We start from the raw sequence: 23035 nt of genomic DNA, 5'->3' as shown, positions 1-23035 counted from the left end.
AGAAAAGCCACGAGTTTGTCCCTAGGACATTTATGGGAACAATCCAGTTGGGTCAATCGGGGGCACTCATCCGTAAGACGAATGTGGACCTATTTGAAAAGCGATCGGTAAGGTTCGCGATAAAAAAACACAGAAAAGATTAGCCACAAAATCTGAGATCTCGGTATCCCTACGTAACATACAGGGCGTGGGGATGCTCATGTGTGCCACCGGAAACTTGAGAGAAAGAAGCCGTCCCTATGATGCTGTAGCCTCTCGGGGGTATGTCGCGGAACGTGACTAAACTTAGTGGTCGACGAAAAAGGTGCACATTGCAGATCCATTCAGACCTGATTTGATGGGGCTTGATCAAAGACGAGATTAGAAAGAAGCTGATGTCTGGGCAACTTTGTCTGAATGATGATATGACCACTTCGTTGGATGCTTCTCTCGGAAAAGGATGATTGAATATGGGAAAAGGGGCGATACCAGACGGCGGTTTCCACAGTTGTCCGCTATGACATATCGCGTTATGACGAGGGCTAGCCTCTACTCGGAACTCACAGGGAGGACCACAGTGTCAATGTTTGTGGACAGCTCTGAACTATGTTTGATCATTGACCATGTCTGGCCGTGCACATGGGTCTGACAACATCAGCTATTTCCGTCCAATCATTGCCAGCTAGATATATCCACCGTTGATCCATTGTCCTTTAAAAGCATAATGAGCCAATGAATGTTGACAATAGTGAAATTGAATCTTGGAGGTGTGTCACGCACGCCTTGCAATTGTAGTGGGAAGTAATGGAATCGCTTCCTAAGACTGATGTGGGTATACACCTGACATAAAACGGTGGAGGTTGTACACACAAGCCGATCATAAAATTCTGCTCATACTTACCAGCGTTTGGTCCACAATAAACAACAAATCGAATGGCAGATTCTCCTTTCCAGGTACAATACTAATACGGCAACCCACACTTCAATGCGGCAGAAGGCGGCAGCGATGATAGCCTAAACGCTTCGTTACTGAAAGGTATGCGCTTTGGATATTTGCTAAGATGCTATAGCTGGGTTTACCTGCTCGCAGTAAAAATTCACAGAGTATGACTCCTACCTTTTGGAGGAAATGGGTACTACCAGCCAACCACCAGCCTTGCACATCATTGACCGAGGGGACAGCCGCTTGAATAACTCCTCGTGGCGTTCTAGCGGCTAGCAGGTACAATCCGATGTATGCGGCAGTGTGGCTTGAGATAGGCCTGCCGTTTGGAACAGCAATGCTATCGTTACTCGACGATAACACACATTCGGGACATCATAATAATGTGTCTATGGCATGATGTGTTCTATACCCAGAAAAGTAGACGCCATAAGAATTAGAAAAATCGCACACGATGTTAAACAAACCCGTAAAAGTGAACTATATCAATTGTCATCCTCCGATGTCGGAACACTTCCGCCGCGGGGTATGCACGATAAATGGTCTGGGGTGGGGGAGCCCCGCCTATTGCTACGTCACTTGATTTAATTTTCTTGAAGCAATATCTAGGAGCACTTAGGATTAGCGTGCTGATGCAGCATAATCGAATCCGAAAGTATCATACCTTGTCAACTTAATCAAATCGCATCATACCAATATATTAGAATTTGATCAAGTATTTTTTGAAAATCGTTGTCCTGTTTCAAGATGGGCCGCGTACAACATCAGTAGGTTTAATGAAGACAGAATCAGAAACTTAGTAAAATATAGTCCGCCTTGATGTTCAATTCTATGGGGACAATCATGTGGGAAAGACGAGGACTTAAGTACGAGGAATAGAATAAACAACATAGTTGTAAAATTTGTGAGCGCGGAGAGCTGACCTGAGGCCTGTATTCAACCGTCAAGACCGAAGGCCTAAGCGAAACGCAAATCGCAAGTCAAGATGAAGCGCACACGGCATATTCATTTTGTGATAGCAATGATACGTTTGGTATTCCATGAAAATAGGGGCAATGAGGTCGTCTCGGGTTTCGAGATGCATGCACACTATTAAGAGGTTTAAATCGATAAAAAAATTGGAATACGTGGATATTTACTGACTGCTAGGTCGATGTCTTGCTTTACGACTTCGTGGTTTGAAAACAATGTTTATTCATGAAGGTTTCATCAACCAAAATCGATTCACAACCACGGACACGTGATATAAATTTGTTGTGATGACGCGACGTGACACTAACGCCGACAGTGGTTGATTTCTGGAAGCACTCTCAGCACAACCCACAACTATATATTCCATCGCCGCAGGTGTCTAATTCTTGAAAGGTTCACGTTGAGATGCCTTATCTTACACCAAAGAGCGGCCCTTCTACGGGCACTGTGGAATCATCAATTACGGTCAACGAATGCAAGACGAGCGATGCTCAGGAAGTTCCAGCTATAACAGCGTGCCCAGTGCCAGAGAAAAGTATTCTCATTGATACGGGAGAGTTGGAGTCTATAAAGTCCTCAAGCTACCCTCTAGTGAAGTTGGAAGTTGAAAAAATCAACGATGCCACTGCTGGGAGATTGGCTACAAGTTTGTTAGGACACGTACTCTTCCTGAAGAATCAGGTCCCGTTGTAAGCTTCAAGACTTATTTTCACAATTTCTCTTCATTGATAAAACGATTTCTCTTTTTTAGTCCTGTGATGCAATTAGGAAGGCTTCCGGGTGGCAAGGTCTGTTAATCTCCAATATGATATTACTACCTTCCTTGACTTGGTTTCTAGATGAACACACGCGCAGCCAAGCAACGTACCGAATTACTGGCCTCATACGACACTATATCATCCCATCTTGATACCACCTTCTCTGCATTATCTACGGCACTTGCGCGATGTGCTGGCCAGAATTCCAAGTTGGCACAAGTTCATTTGGCCATTCTCGTGGGGCCGAGCGTAACAACAGCAAAATCTAGATTATTTCTTGGGATTGATGGGTTAGAACAAAGTATCTGGGGCGTTAGGGACGAACGAACAATCTCCCGGGATCACGCCGAAATTGCCGAGGATGAAAGAGAAGATGTCCAAGCTGATAAATCAGATGAAGGCGACAGTGTTGAAGATAATGATGAAAGCGACGACATACCCGAGGACAGTGAGGATGACGATAGTGAAGAAACCAGTAGCGAAGAAGAAAGCGAAAGCGAAAGCGAAGAAGAGGAAAACGGCGATAAATCTATCGGAGAAGATCCGCCACCTCCACTCTATGTATCTCGCGCGGAAGAATTACAATTTTTACAGAAAGCCGAACGTCTTCTTTCTCGTACCCTTGCAGCAGCGGATGCGGAAGGATGTGGGATAAGTTCTGAACTGGGTATGGTATCTTTATCGTTTCTTACTTGACAGTCATCATTTTATTGACTATATTTTCTAGCCCCAACTCAAACACACGTTCTTATTCGCGCACCTAGGCGGTTTAGTCATCCTGCTTGGCTTCCTCAGCAAAATGTCTCCAATTCACTTGATACATCTTTACACGATTTTCTCAACAACTCCGGATTGCAGACTGCTGAAAACCAATCCATCAATCGTCCTAAACATACCAAGAAGACCAAAGTAGAAGGGGTCTGGATCACGACTCGTCAAGGTATACAGCCCTCAGCATTTCTTCGAGAGTCATTATCAGTGTCGTCTACTGGCCTCGATCTGGAAGATGATGAAATGATATGGTGGAGCTGGGATGGTAAATTTCAGGGTTTCTCCGACTGGTGAATATGGTGGCGTAAGGTATTATCACATTCAAACAATTGTTCAAAGTACTCGCTTATAACTTCTGGCTTATTTAGCGCGCCATAACCTCTCAGATGCGCCTTTGGCACTGCCCTGAAAGTTTTCCGTCAAATAATTCAAATTGGACCCAGACCCACTGTAGCGCGCCTTTATTGTTTATCGCGAACAACGTCGTCTGACCCTTCCACTTGTACTATCCATTTATTTGATTTAAAAATCGCTTGAATTTTTGCCCTGCAGCCACAGCAACGAATGTAATACCACCCACTGGAAATACGAAGAAGCGAGAGAACAGCCTTCTTAACTTACGTATTGTGTGTATAGTCAATGGGTGCTACGTTTTGGACAAGGTCTGCGGATTCTCCCGGATAGCGATGTCAACAGCCAACTGAGCGGTGTGGGGTAACCATTGGCTGGTCCCTTGAGTCGGGATAAACCTTCTTTATAGGTTTAAACACGTTTTGATCATTTTTTTCGCTAGCGCCTCAAAGCCAATTGGTGACTGAATCGAATAAGGACCATGTGACAGCTCGATAGTTGCCCATAATACGGTATTCAATGAATTCATGCCCCATTCTTGCAGTGTTTAGATGCACATCGCTTAAAAGCCTCTTGTCTATTCGAGACGATTTTTACAGCTTGAATAATAATACATATTCGATGTCGGGAAACAAGTGTCAAATCGAAGGATCCTGATTCCTGAGACGCTCATTGGATATCGCGATGCTAGTGTTACCTCTTACGCGAAAACCTCAATTTATCAACCATTATTACATACACATCCCAAATCATGAAACTGCCGTTGAAGATAGAAGTTCGAGGTAAAACACAACTCACTGGCACGGTAAACTTTACTGAAGGATTCTCTTTTTCAAGTTGACACTCGTTGGCTACTCCACTAAAGCGATTAACAATGATAGCCTTTCTTTGCCATCATGCTGCATCATGATAACAATTGACATCAGAAATTAGGCTTTTTATTCAGCGGACTGGGTGATCACATTGCATTCTATATTGTAAATCACCGACTCTATCAAAACATCATTATTAGCCAGGGTCGCCCAAGGGTCATCATAATATTTCTGGTCATTACTACAAATTAAATCATGACAAAGGAGTACGCTTCGTGGTAATAGTCTCACTTTTTGGTGTATCACCGAAGCTTCGTGAATCCTCTCATAAAATGTAGAATTTGAAGTAATAGTTGGTTTTGAACGTTGAAGCTTGACTAATGCCCAATATCATACAATATGTCCGGCGAGGTTAGGTAGGTAGGCTACTAGGCTAGTTTGGTCTTCTAGGCTGTGAGTGGACCACTCTAGTGATCCACCATAGCTGATCTATATCTCTAGTTCCCAAGTGTGGGAGGAAGGGGAAGCGCACTGAGATATGTATGTATCATTTCTTTGCTGAATATTCAATAGCAGTATGTACCCGTAGGTCATGGCGGATAACCGATTCATGTTAGTGTCGGAAGTCCTCACCATTATTCGGTTTCATCCCCGGCTCTCTGAATCTATCGTCCTTGCCAATGCCAGTATGTACAAGTCTGCACGATCACGCTGGTATCATATGAGGTACCAGGGGTTTTTCAAATTCTGGATGCCGCAATCTCGATCCAATTGTTGTGCCATGCGGTGCCGTTGCTTGCCGTTTTCTTACCTTCTCCGATCGATGACCGCCAGAGCGTTACATCTGTGCTTCCGCGGCCACCGGCAAGCGCTTAGCAATTCAATCTGCTTAAGCAAACAGCGCACTCCAGAATTTTTCAGAATTAAATACCAATTAAACTGGACTACAGAAAACACAGTTCAGTGCCCCGTGTGTCAGTAATAAATTAAATATTTCTACCATGTTCAAGCCAACCTGAGTGATATGAATAGCAAACCATGTTGAAATAAGCTGGTTCGTTCTTTATCTAGTATCTACCTACTATTAGATCTATGAATTGTCTTTATCATATCTGAAGTGAGCATTCTTTACAATGAGTCGTCGTTGTAGCGGTGGCGCTAGTTTCAATCTCGACACCAGAACACGACTCGGTCTAGAGCCTCCTCTGTCATAGTCATGCCAAATGATATGGGTATGCAGTTGTTTCGTGTTTGGAGAGCAAGGTGTATGGAATGGCTCCCAGACTACTTCTCATCTTTTTGCTGACAGGGCATGTTCTGCCGCCGCCAATTAGTAAATACACTGGACAGCTAACAGAGAACTTGCTTGAAAGCGTCTTGATAACAGAGATAAACCCACTGAGGTACTAAACTATTCTAAGCAGTAAGCTCCATGAAGTTGGTATCGGCTGTCAAATTGGTCGGTACATATTCGCCCATACGATAGTTGTCTAACCTTTCAGTGAATGTAGCGATTACTACGGTGCTTTTAGAGACAAAACATACCACAATGTCCAAGTGCACGGCTTACGTGGGAATATGCCCTTGTTATTCGCGAGCGTTGGATGATGACAGAACTGTGCGTCTGAGAGATTGCTACGCAGTCCTGTTTTTCTTCCAATAGTTCTCAAGGTATATCTCCGGTAGTCGCCCTAGTTGTTGTCCGTTTTATCGTAAATCTGTAATTGATGCTATGTCACAATATCTGTCGATGACCCGTTGTCATCTTCAAAATTGTGTAGGATTGAAGCTAACCGCAGCGACAGAAAATGACTAAAGGTAACCTGTAACCTCTCATAGTTTCCCATCTTTATGGATTAGCTTTCAAACTTACTTGTGATATTCCACATTTTTAATGAATAAAACTACTTTTGGCGCCCAGTTCTGGGCCTAAGCATATTAATGGGCGCTTGAGCCTTTCAGACAGGCTGTATGCAATTAATTTCTAACTAAACGGGCATTTATAAAGCTGGGAATATTTTTCGTGCCCTCCGTAGGCCATACCGATTAAGAGAGCTGTCCCGAACAAAAAATCGCTTGCGAAGAGGGTCTGGCATCTGTGCTTGGGTATAACATTTACAAAATGGCTGTGCAAGTAGTTGATAACTGAAGGTAAGAAATACAATTGAACTATGACAAGGAAAATGTATATATCTTGCTGTAACTCTATGTTGACACCTATCATCTTCGTATTAGCCGTCATTTAACACCTAAAGATTTCTACAATGTCCGACATTTGATCCCCGTCCACTGTATATTCCGTCTGAACTGTATGGTACGTTTCCTGTTAAACATCAACTCAATACACAGGTTTGTAAACTAGCTACCGTTACTTTTGTCATTAAGAATTCAAGCATTTACAGAAGCACGGCATGGGGTGCAAAAGTTAGCACCCTGTAAGAGTATATCTCCAAAGATACCTACTTGGAGTATTGAAAAAAAGATGTTCCGACAATGGAAACTTATCAAAACCGACTCAACGGTGGACATCTAAAGCCATTTAATCCACCGACGATAACATCATAGTCGCTATACTGCTTTGAGGCCTTTTGTTCCTAATGAAGCAATCCCTCCTCATTCGGACTTCAACATTTAGGAAACGACGACAAGGTGTGTTGCCCGCGCGAATCGGACCGATATGTGGTGACATATCGTGGCCGTCCACCTTCAAGGTCATCTGGCCGAGTTTGCGAATATGATAGATGGGAATCTTGGCCAGATCCATTTGTTATAGAATTAAAATAGAAATATTCTGATATCGTGAATTTTGCGACCACAAGATTTTCTCTTGGCCATCCCGAGCAGAGTACAGATACATTTGAAGAAATCATATCATTGTGCTTGAGGCCATTCTACCATCGACATAGAGGAGTTATCGACTTACACCCCGACACTGTATTTTTAGATCGTGCACTTGTATATCCTCTCAATTCGCAAAGTGACCCCACTGCTTACAGATAACAGTATATTGTAGGAACCAAGATTAAAAACTTACAGATTGCGCAAGTAAAAAACTAACTGATAAGATCTCACGTATACACAGCCCCACAATCATTTCAAAGGGTCAAAATCCACGTTTATACCCATCAAAATAATCAGAATCAATTCGGAGGACAAGTATGATTTCAGAACGAAAATCACAGCATCACGTCTTTTAGCTGTTGGAGATCATCGTACTTCAGACAACACATCGTCTCAACTTCAACCGGATGCTCTTCAATGAGATGTCGTTCCATAGCTTTCCTCGAGTCTTGTGTGGCTGCTTTTATTTCGAAAATCGGGCTACCTTGCGCTCTAAGACACAAACTGTTATAAATGTGTTCCGTTTACGTAGTCATTATTTTTGACTCACCTGCAAAGTCTACAAGCGATAAAATCATCCACTTGTCCATAGAGAATGGACATATGTGCCTGTTCAAGCTTCAGCTTCAGCTGCAAAGGTGCTTCTGGTAATTTAGATAACGATTTTAAGTTCCTGACACGTGTTCCAGATGGCGCTTAGATTAGACCTTACCGATACCGGCACCGGCAGGTGCGTCTTCCGTTTCCGACTCTACTCGATAACTATGCAGAGAGTGCACGGAACTCGGAGGCATTGGTAGATCCGCAGCTTCCTTGTCGTTGACGAGAGCTTGAGACTGAGCTGTGCAGCCAATATCGATAGGCATGGAATCGGCAACTCGAAGCGAGCTTGGTGGATGGTCTAGGTCTGATTCAACAGCATGGGCGCCTGATGTTTGCATTTGGACTAGGCTGTCATTTGGAATCCAATTCCCTGATATTCTTGAAGAGTTAACGCTAAGGAAGTCTGCATCATCTGGTATCCCTGCACATTATCTTAATCAATAATCAATTAATACAAATGAAAATTTTTGATTTTTAAATACCGTTTGGTGGAACTTCGGTGTTCACATCCGGTGTTTGTCCAGTCAAACGTTCAGTTCCTGAAGGCAATGGATTATTAAACAAGTTTCGAGATGGCGTCAAACCCTTGCTCCAAGCAAAATTAACCACACTAGTAAGCTCACCGCGATCCAAGCTAGTCAGGGCCGATTCCACCCGGGGCGTGTGATGAACACGACTTCTATCATTTTGAGAAAGTTGCGCCAGCGTTGATCTCAAAAAATCATTTTCTTGTTTCAAACGATCAATTTGTTGCTGAGCGATCTGTAACCCATACACCGCAGTGTTTGCAACATCTTTTAGTTTTTCAAAGTCAGCAACCAGATTGCTAGGTTCTTCTCCGGTTCCCATGCCGTTTCCCTCCGCTATAGGACTTCGGAGCCCGGCAGATGTGTTCGCAATGACTTGAGAACCAAATGCCATGTGTACTCGGACAGATGCGGTGGTGAGTTGACCGCCACTTGAAACAAATCGGGATGGAGAGTTGGTCGTCGGCCCTAGATGTTGGCTATGAGATGATACAGCTCGATTCGGGACCATCGCTCTCAGTTTGTATAATATGATAAAATTACAACATACTAGAATTTTTTGGTATACGTTGGCAAGACGAGGAGGCCTGTGATTGATTTGGGCTCTTTGTGGTCTTGGACCTTTTTGGATTTGGACCATTAGTTTCCAGAATTTGTCTTTTCTTTACATATTTCTGATGTTCTTCATACGTAGCAGAATTGGCGATGACAATCTGTCGAGACTTATCTGGGGAAGTTATGATAAGAATAGACTGGGAGCAGCTTTTTATTCTCACCCTGATGAAGTTGTACACGGTTGAGAGCTTGCCACCCAATCGTCTCAGAGCACCATAGACAACGATTTTGGTAGATTGGATGTAACAAAACGTCATCACGGGAATGAGGTCCCGGCCAAAGTTTCCATTCGTCTGTATAGCGGCCATACAAATTGATGGATGCAGGGTCAAGATCAAGGTAAATGTCGCCGCTCTTCCCAAGGGTTAAAGGAGGACATCCAAATCCAGAAAATTCGCTGTATCCGTGCGCGTCCTTTCCGCAATTTAAAATACGTAGTCGCTCCTTGACTAAAGTCCAGTTTTGCGCACTGCCAGACGAATCTATCGTTTGACAATCATACTCTGGACGTGTAAAGGCGATGGGATGCGACATTATGAACTAGTGAATAAACAGGGTTCGAATGGATTCTGAGACGACGAAGACTCGTTATCGCATACTAACGCTGATTGATTTTTCGGAGTCTGAAATTCAAATTATATTAATGTTCACGTGATTTATGATTTTGACGTGACTTTTAGCACACCAAGCGCGCGTCATCGTCATCGTTCAGGGGCTGGGTGACAACTTAAAAGACACTCATGAGTCCAAGTCATAGTGATATTTGAAGTCAACGGAATAGAGTAGCTTATTGTCGCAATGTATCATGTTTACGTTGCCAAGTAGCTGACATTCGGACATGAGTACTCACGGGCACAACCGGCACCGTTAAACCTCGTCACAGTGTATCCTCTTCAAGGGTGAAATACAATGGGCATCCAATCTAAAACAAGATGCCGATTAGCTCATGGGTATCTTTTTTAAAAAAAATGGTGGCGCACGTTGAAACAGTAAATTTTCCTCGGAAAATGTTCACTGATGTTCACTGCGAGGATTCCGGCCATTCGCGATAATTATCAACGGATTCGGAAGAAGGAAAATCTATCTTGCTGAGTTTAAGGCGGGTATCCTTTAAGGTATTACAGGCTGTATAGGAATAGTAGGAGATGTCTACCCGTTTAATGCCCAGAGATCATATGCGTGGTCAGTAGGTTCCTTTGAATTTCGTATATCACCGGCGTGTGTTCATAGCCAGTAACAATTGGCTTTTTCTTAGTCTACACAACATGAGGTACGATCGGAGCACGTAAGAACTCGTATACGTCGGTTTGTGTTGAATTAGCATTTACTTCATAGGCTTGAAAACCGGTCGCTTCTTTGGTGTGGAGATAGAAAATTTACTCTTGCACATGGAGAATCGGCCTGACTGCCAACGTTGGGCTTCGACATCGCCGATGAGCAATTGGTTGAGATGTTCGGATACCCCTTGACCTTTTATTTTCCGATTTATCCGGATTAGCAGGCCACGAAGAGTTCTGCAACATCCTCAGCGGCTCTCAGCGGTAAAATCATCCACAAAGAACTAGAACATGTATGTCCCGCAAGCGAAGCATCATTTTTGACTGAAAATCGGGTTGTTGATTCATTACCGTTATGTACCAGCAGACCTCGTATCGGGAGGCTCTAGTGTCTCGTTCTCTTTTGCTTTATCTCCCTCCTCCGGGCTCTAGTTCTCGAAAAACGGAAAATTAACACACGCGAGACGATTTTGTGAGCCATTTTAGGTGTTGTTACTGCAAATATGTCCAGGTTCTCCGAAAAGGGAGAGATTTTGATCTGGGACGTATACCTGAGAATTCGCGGTATGAAGTGATTGCTTCCCTTCCTTCTTATATTTCCACTGCCAGTAGAAACGGTGAATGAACGAGAACAAGATGCGGCAAGAGTGCCAAGGAGAGTCAATTAAGAGCCTTCAAGGAGTTCTAGGAAGCAAGGAGTTCTAGGAAGCTTTTGAGCAAGGGTGTGCCCTAGGGCTTTGGGAAGACTCCCATTGGTGTTAGCCTCCAGGCAATTTTAGGCTGAGCAGTGGTTTTCAACATCAGTGATGACGTCAAGCAAAGTAAATGTTGCAATCATACCAGGCCATTCTTTCAACGGATACTTTTCCTTTCAGTTCCATCTTTCTTCTCTATGGACATTAAATATATGCTACAGTATGAATGACGTTGAACGAAGGTAAAGGTTCGGATTCGGCAACACTTCGGGTTAATAATTTAAAAATAATTGTGACCTTAGATCAGGGTTAGATGGACGAATGCCACAAAAATTTGCTATCTCTCTTTTAATCACCATCTCGAACCGATAATGTCTGACAAGGTAGTTGGAATACTTGGTGCGCGTGAGTCCACTTGTGTTTTTCTAGTCAATTCGTACTGAATAGCGATCATTTATCCAGGATTTCATCGTTTGAGGTTATGTGAGAACCAACATTTTCAATAGGGGGAGGCCAGCTTGGTCGAATGCTGGCAGCATCTGCTTCACTTTTGAATGTGAATGTTGTTATTCTGGACGATGGACATCACGGACCCGCTAAACGTATCGTTGCGCCTACCGCACTTCATCTGTCCCATGTCGACGGATCCTTTGCTAACCCAGAAAAAATACGCGAATTAGCCAACAAAGTGGATATTCTTACAATAGAGATTGAACACGTAAATACGGCAACGCTCCAAGAAGTTCAGTCCGCCTTTCAGCATAAGGAACTGGTTGTCCATCCCCACCCTTCGACTGTTGAAATCATTCAAGATAAATATCGACAAAAGGTCCATCTATCTTCGCATGGCCTCCCAATATCAGATTTCGTGGCTGTAGAGTCGTCCGTAGAATCCATCTCCGATGTCGCAGGAAAGCTAGGGCTACCCCTGATGCTGAAAAGCCGTACGTTGGCATACGACGGACGTGGCAACTTTGTCCTCCGGGAGCTTGGACAGGCGCAAGAAGCAATCACTTTCCTCAATAACCGGCCCTTATACGCTGAAAGATGGGTTCCTTTCAAACAGGAAATTGCGGTCATGGTAGTAAGAGCGGTTGATGGGCAAGTTCAGTCGTACCCCGTCGTGGAAACCGTTCACAAGGACAACATCTGTCATCTTGTTTTCGCACCGCTTCGCAGTCGCGATCCTTCGCTATCACAACGAGCAAGAGCCATTGCCGAAACCGCCGTTAAGTCTTTCTCCGGCGCTGGTGTCTTTGGTGTTGAAATGTTCTTGATGGAAGATGGTGCGTTAGTTTTGTTTTGCTCGCCGTCCTCTTAACCCTGATGACGTGACAATTCTTTAGGAAAGATTTTCATCAATGAAATTGCCCCTCGACCTCATAACTCCGGCCATTACACGATTGAAGCCTGTGAAACATCTCAATATGAAAACCATCTCCGCGCAATTCTCTCGTTGCCCCTTGGCTCCACAGCACTTAAAGTCCCATCAGCTGCGATGCTGAATCTGATAGGATATTCGTCGTCAATGCAAGAAATTCAGAAAACTGTAGATGTCGCTTTGACTATCCCTGGTGTCTCAGTGCATCTCTATGGGAAATCAGAATGCCGAAAGGGACGTAAAATGGGCCATATCACCATTGTAGCCGACTCGGATGCACAGCTGAGAAGCCGTCTGCGGCCCCTTCTCGAATCATTACCTGAAAGTACTTCAGAGGAAGTGGATCGTTACGCGCCGATTGTCGCTACTCCAGGCTCTGGATTTTCGGACCCTAACCCACTAGTGGGTATCATTATGGGCTCAGACTCCGATCTACCAGTCATGCTACCCGCCGCGCGCGTTCTCGACCAATTCAAAATCCCATACGAGCTCACAATTGTCTCGGCGCATCGGACGCCTGATCGACTCGTCGATTATGCTCGCTCGGCATCGACTCGCGGCCTGCGGACAATCATTGCGGGAGCCGGCGGCGCTGCTCATCTGCCAGGGATGGTAGCAGCTATGACTGCGCTACCCGTTATTGGCGTCCCTGTCAAAGGTAGCACGCTCGACGGTGTCGACTCCTTGCATAGCATTGTGCAAATGCCTGTACGTCGATAAGTTTAAAATAATTTTGGGTTCTCTTTACTAACTATCTTCCTGAATAAAAACTAGCGTGGTATACCCGTCGCTACAGTGGCCATAAACAACGGCATGAACGCAGGACTTCTTGCTGTGCGTATCCTGTCCGCCGGTATCCCAGGCCTCATTGAAGCAATGGACCAATACATGAAAGCAATGGAAGCGGAGGTCCTAGGAAAGGTTGAAATACTCAAAGAAGTCGGATGGGAAAAATACCAGGTAAAACGAACATAAGAGCCTGCAATCTAACTGTGTTGTGTGGTACCAAATAATTAAACGGCCGCACTCCGGCCGCATTGGATTTATAGACGCAAGAAATCGGGTCAGTACGACTCTCGAATCTGGATCAATTTACATGCAGTCATTTGACTCAGTCTTGCTTGTGGGGTTGAGTGTGGCCGATAAGTAAGCACTATATCGTTAGACTTTGCGGAGGCAGCGGCCCATGATATTTGGTGGTTAAAAAAACTCTGGGGGGTATGGGGTTATCGACAAGGCCGCTCATCTTTTCTTATATACTTGAACACACTCCCATGTAACTCGAAGCTTTTCCAACGGAGGAACACGCAAAAAATGGCGAAACCCTGTCCGGAGTAGCTTCAGACGTTTGGATGTCCTACCTTTCCAATGTCTCTAGGGTGAGTTCGTTTTTTTTCTATAAGTTCAAGGATTCGCTTTTTAATTGTCTTGTTTGAGACTCAAATTCGGATATATGCAACACAGGCGCTTACTCGACCATCCATGCATGATGCCTGCCTTATAAGTCATTTTGATATCCGCGGTCCGTCCGGCCTACTGCTTGGCGTTCACTAACCCTCATACTTCAACCGTAACCGGTGGTTTGAAGCTGGAAACTTTATGGTAACCTTCTTAAGGACAATCTCGTACCATGGTGACCTATTTGAAGAAGTCGAGGATAGTACAGAACCTCCGTTGCAAGTTTATGATCAAGTGATTGTAGGCCCTTGAAGATCATCAAAAGGATCACAATTATTTAAATCACACCAAAATGATAGCAGACCGCCGCCAACTCCCAATTTACCAGAGGGCTCGGGTAGAAGGCAATCTATTTACGTTGAAATCTCGTACTCGCCTCTTCTAAATATAGGGATGGTACCCATATAGCGCCCCGTTGCTTTATCGTCCTGCTGGCTAAGAGAATTATGATGTCGGTCATTCAAGATGACTAGGTCTCACTGCATCCCACGTACTTTGACACATTCTGGTGCAATATTAGGGCTTTCGATGTCGTCCATTGGATGAAAATAAACATGACCTGACTGCAGTGACCTAAGGCCATCATCTTTATGCCCGAGACCGATGCATTTGGTCTTGGGTATGGAATGTCTTCCGGATACATCCAACGAAGTGTCAGAGATGGTTTACTTTGTAAATTTGTGTAACCAAAGTTATTGTATTCCCATTCTCCAGGAGTCGGTACCCTGCCAGTAAACCCAATGCTGGCAACGATCGAACAGGGCATTTGTTACTACGAGATCAAAAAACAATTGGCTTAAATCGGCCTTTTAATAGAGCTCAGCTGGTCATCTTCGGTGGTCGCTCTCTATATTTTTAGAAGACATAACTTGGCATATAGCTTAAGCGGAGGGGTGGAGGCAGCACACGAGACACAGAAGGTCAGAGGACACCTACTTTCCGAAAGGTGCTACCCGCTCTAGATAGTCAAGCCGAAGGAAAACGTCTCTTGGAAACTTTCTCATTGGTCTATCGAAGACTATTGGGAGAACGTTCCTGTCCAATGGGTATGCACAACGGTATTACAGGCGTGAGATCGCAGACCTCTGGGGCTTTAAAAAGAGTGGTGAGCATCGTGGGCCGGTTTGAACAATCTCCATCAGCTAGCTACAACCCAATACTACCCCGGCCCACCTCCATCGATCAACATGGGTTTATCCCCAGGCCTAGCGTACCTTTTGAGAACTTTACCTTATTTCGCAGTTCCTTCGGCTGTGACTTATGCCACGCTCAAGGTTCTACTGCGTCAAACAGACACGGCATTGCCTACCCCAGTTATCGTTTTCTTGTCTCTTTTAGCAAGACCGGTTCTCTTTTTCTACAACCTCTACTACTCCGAATGGGCGGATAACAAAGCGGCTGCTGTACATGGCGCTATCATTGTTCCAAAGGTACAAGAACCGCTACTCTCAGTCGTCTCCAAGTTTGCAGAATCCTTCCAAGGCGGTTATCCTGGTGCGTATTTTTCAAGATGCTATCGGTCGACTCAACTAACAATCGACTATCTCCTCAATGTTAGCCGATATCTACTTCCAGTGGTCCAAAAAATACGGAAACACATTCAGGTTTAATCTTTTCAGTACCAAATTTGTAAGAAGCTGGCTGCTATTGTGGATAATTTCATGCTGACCAAAATGGATACCGATCGAAGATCGCTACTCTCGAGCCCGACCATGTCAAGGTACGAGATCAGTAGTGATTTACGATTCTTATTTTACCTTTTTGACGTCATTTTCACTGATAGGCAGTACTAGCTACCCAATTCGATAACTTTGACAAAGGCGTGTCTACAGACCATCTTACAAGCCTGGAGAAAAAATGACCGTTTATTAGGACCGACTTTGATTTCTCAGCTGGATTCATTGTTGGGAACAGGGGTTTTCAACTCAGACGGTACGTATATGATTTTAATTGCGACTGTAACCACAACTGCTGATACATCAACATACTTACAGGTGACATGTGGAAGTGCGTGAGTTCATGTTATCTTGCCAAACTTGCTCAACATCTTCTGTTTAGATTTCACCGTGCAATGTCTAGGCCTTTCTTCAGTCGAGAGCGAATAAGCGATTTCCACATTTATGACCGTAATGCAACAATATCGCTGCAGATGGCCAAGAAGAGGTTGGCTGAAGGATATTCCATTGACTTTCAGGTCATCAGATAAGCTAGCTGTGCTCGATCTACTATATATCTAACTATCATTTATATCAAACAGGATCTTATTGCTCGATTTACTCTTGATTCGGCTGCTGAGTTTCTTTTTGGAGGGAGTGTCGAATCGCTCTCTGCTGGAATGCCATACCCTGGTCAAGAATCCTCGAAAGAGAATTCATCACTTCATGATCATCCAGCCAGCATTTTTGCCGATTCGTTCATGGAAGGATTACATCACACTGTCATGCGAATTAGAATGGGTGATGCGTGGCCACTGGATGAGCTCATGAGTGATAGAGTGCTTCCTTTCCGGAAGGCTATGGACGTGTTCATAGACCCTCTAATGAAAAAAGCCCTAGACAAAAGAGAGCAGCAGTTACTTAACGATAAATCCCCGGACGAAGAAGAGGAGGAAACATTTATTTCGCATCTGGTAAAGCATACTCAAGGTAACGGAGCCATATTACTCAAGCCTAGCCACTACAGGCGCTAATACGCTATCTTCCATTTTAGATCCCAAAGTTATCAAGGATGAAGTAAGCTCCTTAGATCTTCAGTTTGACTCTCTTGCTGACAGATATGATTTTCAAAGCTCATCAATCTTCTTCTTGCTGGACGTGATACAGTACGTAGGATTATATTCCCTCAACTCCCCCGGCGCTGACAGATGCTGCACGTAAGACTATGTGTCTTCTAAGCTTTGCCGTATATATGCTTGCAGAGCATCCAGATATCGAAACGCGTCTTCGTAATGAGATCTTGGAAAAGGTGGGTGCAAATGAGACTCCGACATACGACCAGATGCGAGAGATGAAGTACATGAGGGCATTCTTAAATGGTTTGTGGTAACATTTAGTGACACTGTATGATTCTTACATTCGCCCACTACAGAGGTTCTCCGGCTCTACCCCCCTGTGTATGACTTTTTCTGTACCATATCGTCCGACGCTAATTTATATCTTCCCCTCAAGACCTGCTGACTCAAGGTAGCTATGACAATGGTCCATGTTGTCTGAAAGCTAATGTTCTCATGTAGAATCAGCACTAAGGCAACTGTGTTGCCCTCTAAAAAAGCTGGAGGAAAGCCGATTTACGTACCAGCCAATACGACGTAGATGCTTTTGCACATACTTCCTGCATTATTCTAATTTACTGACTCTTGTAAAGTGTACTGTATTCGGTAACCAACATACACCGCAGGGAGGATCTCTGGGGTCCAGATGGTGCGTTGCTTCAAGCGGTTTACAATATGAAACGTTACTTACTTAGATATACCCACAGCCTTAAAATTCGACCCTGACAGGTTCATAGATGAGAGGCTCAAGAAGTACTTCACTCCAAATCCATTTATCTTTTGCCCCTTCAATGCCGGTCCTAGAATTTGTATTGGTCAACAAGTGAGTTCTGACTCGCCTTATTCTATTCACCTTACTTATAAAAACGTAAGTTTGCCTATCATGAAGCAACGTTCTACCTCGTTCGCCTCTTACAACAATTTACGGAATTTTCTTTGGATCAATCTGCCAACACTCCTCCTCCCGCTGAGTGGAAATTTGGAGACAACCTGAAAGGGACAGAAAAGATCTTTCCCATGGCGCATGTAACCATGTACATCAAGGTATTCAATTCTACAACTACTGTGTATAGCTGCTCTCATCGGAAGTATCTCTATAGGGAGGCTTGTGGATACGTATGAAAGAACTCAAAGGAATGTGAAGAAAGTAAGATATTTTACTGTTAGGGTCAACAGGCAACAGTAGTGTCATCTTTGTGATGTAAATCTATGATCTCCACATCTTTTCAGATAGTGTATCTTTAATTTAAATGTGATATTATGCTCTGGTATTCTGTAATGTTTAATGCAAATCGTTCGAATCTTTCTATCAAGTTCAGGCGTCGTCGCGAAGCCCCTGAGTGGGACCAACTTAGTAGTACCTGACTGTGATAGAGCACAGATTTTCTAAACTTTAGGATGCATAAAATATAGATTAATGCTCTACTTAATTCCAACCTTTTATTCAATTCATTCTCGAAGATCCTCGATCAGCACATAACAAAAGTGCAGTATGGGTAATATTTCTCAAGTTTTTGGGTCACCGGGTCGTGAGAATACTGAACTCTAAAGTTGAATCTCCGACAATAAACTCTCGGCAAAATCCCTTACTTTTCTCAGTTTCGTACTCATCCATTGTCAGAGCAGGGTTACTTTAAGCAGGTGTGTTGACAATTTTAATCTAAATGTACATACGTCGCGGGCAGAAAAATCCATGATAAATTTGATGGGGAAGAGAGTGTGTGATTTTTGCCACGGCTTGCAGCATCCTCAAGAAATTTGACCCGGTTTGTTCTCCGCTGGAAGTCTCCCGACATCCGGGGCCGAGATTGTTACTTACCAATACCCAGGAACTCCACATATCACCAAGGACTTCGATAACCAGATAAATTATTTCAGACTTATCTTGTGTCAGCTGATGCGTTGTATTCCTGAATCCCAGGCAGTAATAGATGCATGTGTTACTCAACATTCGATGATAGGGCAACTAGTGAGATCATGATTGTCCCTTGGTTTTATTCCCACTTAATCTGTCGGTTCAGGACGTGATAGTTTCCCAGGCAAATTGCTTTCACTCTCTACTCTTACTCATTATTCTCTCATACTATGAAGGTTCCTCCAGGGCCGAAGTACCTACTCAGTCTAATACCCTTCTTTGCCAAACCATCTGTGATCGTCTACTTTTCACTAAGTCTATTGCGGCAGCATGTAAAGTTGTCTATCCCACAATGGATGATCATCATGCTGTCCATATTTGCACGACCGTGCCTATTTGTGCTTGAAAACTATGTTTCAGAGTGGCTCAATGAACGCGCTGCTGCCCAACATGGTGCCAAATTGGCGACACGCTGCCCAGAATCATCTCTTTCTCTGGTCACTGAGTTCACGGAATCAATTTTGACTGGCTATCCAGGTATTTTTTATTTATTACCCTAGGAAAATATCTTACCCTATTCTCTGAAGGTGATGCCATGCTTCGTTGGTTTAGTTTATATGGGCATACAATTCGATTCACTTTTCTTAACAATACGATAGTGCGTCCTGGCTGGGGGCATACAAACCTTTTATCACCCGACACTAATAAATTTGAAAGATGTCCACAGATGAACCTGGTCATGTCAAGGTCAGTCAGCACCCTACGTGAAGATGTGGTTATTATTAAAATCGTGAAATGTAGGCCATTCTTTCTAGTCAATTCGAATCGTTCGAGAAAGGACCTATGCTATATTCGCAGCTCGAATCATTCTTTGGCACAGGGGTGTTTAATGCTGATGGTAAGCGTCTGGGTTTGTTTTTGGCAGAAAATGCATTTAATATGATATTTAGGTGAAATGTGGAAGTCCGTATCTTTGCAACTCTTCTTGAACGAAACCATGTTCACGCCTATTATCAGATTCCATCGTGCTATGACAAGACCATTCTTTACAAAGGACAGGATCAGTCATTTTGATCTATTTGCGAGGACTTGTGACATGTCCCTAGCCACAGCAAAGAATAGGCTTTCAGAAGGATACTCAATTGACATTCAGGATCTTGTCTCGCGATTTACCCTTGATTCAAGCACTGAGTTTCTATTTGGAGGCTCCGTAGGATCCATCCTTGGTGGTCTGCCGTATCCACCATCTTCCTCGAGGGAAAATCCTCCCGAATTTTACAATCACCCTTCAACTACATTTGTCGATGCTTTTACTAAAGGTATGGGTTATACTGCACTACGACTGATTAGAGGCAACCAATGGCCTCTCAGCGAGTTTTGGAAGGACGTTGTGGCGCCGTTGCGAGAAATTATGGACCAATTCACAGAACCGCTAATGCAAGCTGCATTAAACAAACGGGGGACGTGAGGAAATGATTGGTACATCAGAAATCAAGGAAACCATGGATGACGAAACTCTTATCGGATACCTTGTGAAGAATACACAAGGTCTGCAGGGTCCCATCTTATAAAAAACGCCCCTCATACAATTTCAAGTTAACGTTAGCAATTTCAGACGAGAGATTAATCAAAGACGAACTCATCAACCTTCTTGTGGCTGGGCGGGATACTGTACGATTTCTACTACTTTTCAGCGGTTGATGAATCGCTGATCCAGGTTTGACAGACCATGTGCCTGTTAACATTCTCTGTATACATGCTTTCCAGATACCCAGATATAGAGAGGCGTCTGCGCGAGGAGATATACACCCACGTTGGACCAAATGGTAATCCGACTTACGACCAAATTCGTGATTTAAGATATATGAGAGCATTCCTGAACGGTTAGTCGGCGGCATACTTTATCCAATAGGATTTGGTTCATTAACTCCTATCTGCAGAGGTCCTCAGGTTCTATCCTCCTGTGTAAGCAATGAGCAAATTCCCACTGAAACCTTAGGCCTCAGTGACCATTAACGCGTTTTTTTCCTGTGCAGCCCTATCAATTTCAGGCACGTCGTCACGACCAAATGTCAATGCAAGAAAAACCTCGGCGTCTGACATGCCATTCTCCAGGACAAACGTGAAACCGGTCGTGCTGCCCCCTACTACACCTGATGAAAAGCCGATTTATGTGCCAGCGAACACCTCGTAAGTTCCCAAATATCTGTAACGACCCAGAAATTTACGGCTATGAGCAGTTGCATGTACACAGTCATAAACCTCCATCGGCGGACAGACCTATGGGGACCTGATGGTGAGCACTACAAATCACATCAGACGTCAAGGGTACACAACCTCATCTGACGGTTACTTTAAGCACTTGAATTCGACCCCGATAGGTTCCTGGACGAGAGACTGCAGAAGTATTTCTTACCAAACCCGTTCATCTTTTGCCCCTTCAACGCAGGGCCCAGAATATGCCTCGGTCAACAAGTAAGGGCAAAACATTACAGCCAATCTGACTGTGCTCGCTGACTCGGCGGATAGCTGGCGTATAACGAGGCGTCGTTTTACCTAGTCCGGCTCTTGCAACAGTTTACCGGATTTACTCTTGACAAATCGGCCAACATCCCCCCACCGGATCACTGGGCTTCTGCTGATAGATGGAAATCAAGAGAGCAAATTCACCCAATGTCTCACCTGACGATGTATGTCAAGGTCAGTGATGATTGATTACTGATGATGAAAGGGTTCGGGATATTTACTTTGATGTAGGGCGGCCTGTGGGTCCATATGAAGGAGCTTTGAGAAAAACACACGGTTTCCTAAATTGTTTTGGCCAAAGGATGTCTGAAATGCTATAAATGTTCGATTGGTATATGATGGAAATACAATGTTGTCGTATGTGCCCCTAAAACCCTTATGTGCAGTATCTTGAGAAAATCCATAGTTAAGTTCAAATTCATTTCTCATAGCGACATAATTCATACCTGCGTTCACCGAAGTCTCCCAGTCCAGGAATAATATAAGCTTTATCATTGAGACCCTGATCAATCCATCCTGTAATCTGAATGATATGGCTGACGATGAAGAGAAAGTGTGCTTTGTATGAGAGAAACGCACCACTTTCAACGATGGGAATCGAGAACAGAACGTAGTTAGTCCCTCGGGTGCAGCAATCTTGAAAGACATGTCATCAATAAGCAGAATAAAAAGGAAGGTGATCAACAAACCAGGTTGATGAAGATGATCCGTTCCTCGGGCACGCCGTGCTCCATCAATACCTCCACGGCTTTCATGGCTGAGCCTCCCGTTGCTACAGAGAATGCGTCAGCTTGTTGACGAAACATTTGAGAAATTGATAATTTACCCAGCATAGGATCGAGTAACAGCACATAACGCGACGCAATATCTTGAGGAAACTGAAAAGAAATAAATTAAATAAGAAGAGAGGAAGAAGCATAACGCACCTTCGAGTAGAAAAGCTTTGGAAGTGTAGTCTCCTCATCCTAAATACGCCCGCCGTTCTATCAGAACATGGCCTCAATGGAAATAAATGGACCCACGCACACGTTGGATCAAGATCTTGCCGATTCTGACACTCCTGCATACCTCCCGCAGACCAGCCTCCATCGCCTTGAAGAAATGTGAGAAACCGACCAGCAAACTCAAGTTCATCACGATGTCTCACCTCCCCAGCACGCAAGATTGACACTCCACAAATCTTGCCTTCGAAACCGACACCATTATAGACGGCACCCTACCGTTAAGAGACAAGGGAGACAATCAGCACTGCGAGAAGACTTTGCGATGACCCCACGGTGATCGACTCCATGAAACGGCCTCTCATTGCCTGCGAGGAAATTCGATTGCAAACTCACAGTGGGCGTTTCCACCGTTCGTGCCACGACAGGTAGATGGTTCAAACCCTCCTCAACAAGCAGTCGAATGATTCTATCCGAATAGAAAAGAAAGTCTCCTCGAGAGGTCTCCTTGTCCCTGATGATTGTGTACAGAGCCTCAAGTTGAGCTGTTTGTGGCAAGGTGAACACAGAGGGTGGAAGAGGATTGAGATGAGCGAGGTTGGTGTTGTTGGGCCGAGCGGGTTGAGGAGGTGCGAGAGGAGAAACCTCTGGTTTCGAGTTGGACGACATGGTTGCTCAGAGTATACTTGTCAAGTTGTGGCCGTGGTCGTGTGCAACAGGTCTGATCAATGTTGGCCGCACCACATGCAACCTGCCAAAAGCGACTGATTGCCCTTTCATTCTCTTCCTTCCTGACTATCACCATGTCTTGGCGAATGCGATACCGTGTACACCCTGGTGTATAATATCTCAGCTCCTTATCAGTCGTCGATGGATGGTATAGCATTGGACAAATTCAGAGTCTATGCCACAATACAGGGGCTACAAGAGGAACCTCTTTTGGCGACCGAACAACCAAAA

General features: G+C 44.2%; 6 protein-coding genes across 6 annotated transcripts; 4 read left to right on the top strand and 2 right to left on the bottom strand.

Moving 5' to 3' along the window:
* Window positions 1-2299: 2299 nt before the first annotated feature.
* On the top strand, window positions 2300-3717 carry JR316_0005294 (uncharacterized protein; the record flags this gene model as incomplete). The annotated part of the gene is made up of 4 exons (XM_047891054.1): window positions 2300-2583; window positions 2646-2682; window positions 2734-3319; window positions 3380-3717. 4 exons carry the CDS (start codon window positions 2300-2302, stop codon window positions 3715-3717), a joined length of 1245 nt encoding a protein of 414 aa, XP_047750815.1.
* Window positions 3718-7762: 4045 nt separating this feature from the next.
* On the bottom strand, window positions 7763-9706 carry JR316_0005293 (uncharacterized protein; the record flags this gene model as incomplete). The annotated part of the gene is made up of 7 exons (XM_047891053.1): window positions 7763-7919; window positions 7978-8071; window positions 8140-8451; window positions 8513-8569; window positions 8654-9025; window positions 9108-9284; window positions 9334-9706. The coding sequence occupies 7 exons, from the start codon at window positions 9704-9706 to the stop codon at window positions 7763-7765; spliced, it is 1542 nt and encodes a 513-aa protein (XP_047750814.1).
* A 1809-nt stretch (window positions 9707-11515) lies between these two features.
* On the top strand, window positions 11516-13500 carry JR316_0005292 (Phosphoribosylaminoimidazole carboxylase; the record flags this gene model as incomplete). Its single annotated transcript, XM_047891052.1, has 4 exons — window positions 11516-11543; window positions 11651-12430; window positions 12491-13233; window positions 13300-13500. 4 exons carry the CDS (start codon window positions 11516-11518, stop codon window positions 13498-13500), a joined length of 1752 nt encoding a protein of 583 aa, XP_047750813.1.
* Window positions 13501-15170: 1670 nt separating this feature from the next.
* On the top strand, window positions 15171-17853 carry JR316_0005291 (Cytochrome P450 monooxygenase 75; the record flags this gene model as incomplete). The annotated part of the gene is given in 15 exon segments (XM_047891051.1): window positions 15171-15477; window positions 15898-15915; window positions 15978-15990; window positions 16042-16177; window positions 16241-16612; window positions 16629-16715; window positions 16772-16804; window positions 16861-17017; window positions 17071-17095; window positions 17151-17165; window positions 17216-17290; window positions 17347-17402; window positions 17461-17576; window positions 17627-17797; window positions 17827-17853. 15 exon segments carry the CDS (start codon window positions 15171-15173, stop codon window positions 17851-17853), a joined length of 1608 nt encoding a protein of 535 aa, XP_047750812.1.
* Window positions 17854-18838: 985 nt separating this feature from the next.
* JR316_0005290 (Cytochrome P450 monooxygenase 75) lies at window positions 18839-20076 on the top strand (the record flags this gene model as incomplete). The annotated part of the gene is made up of 4 exons (XM_047891050.1): window positions 18839-19145; window positions 19336-19355; window positions 19410-19506; window positions 19559-20076. 4 exons carry the CDS (start codon window positions 18839-18841, stop codon window positions 20074-20076), a joined length of 942 nt encoding a protein of 313 aa, XP_047750811.1.
* Window positions 20077-21510: 1434 nt separating this feature from the next.
* JR316_0005289 (Uracil phosphoribosyltransferase, synthesizes UMP from uracil) lies at window positions 21511-22744 on the bottom strand (the record flags this gene model as incomplete). Its single annotated transcript, XM_047891049.1, has 8 exons — window positions 21511-21523; window positions 21581-21657; window positions 21714-21770; window positions 21824-22012; window positions 22061-22099; window positions 22161-22226; window positions 22282-22350; window positions 22472-22744. The coding sequence occupies 8 exons, from the start codon at window positions 22742-22744 to the stop codon at window positions 21511-21513; spliced, it is 783 nt and encodes a 260-aa protein (XP_047750810.1).
* Between the last annotated feature and the right edge of the window lie 291 nt (window positions 22745-23035).

The sequence above is a fragment of the Psilocybe cubensis genome, chromosome 4, assembly GCF_017499595.1.
Source record: "Psilocybe cubensis strain MGC-MH-2018 chromosome 4, whole genome shotgun sequence".
NCBI classification, from domain to species: Eukaryota; Fungi; Basidiomycota; class Agaricomycetes; order Agaricales; family Agrocybaceae; genus Psilocybe; species Psilocybe cubensis.
The sequence above is the reverse complement of the archived record's forward strand: the minus strand, read 5'-3'. Positions and strand labels throughout refer to the sequence as shown.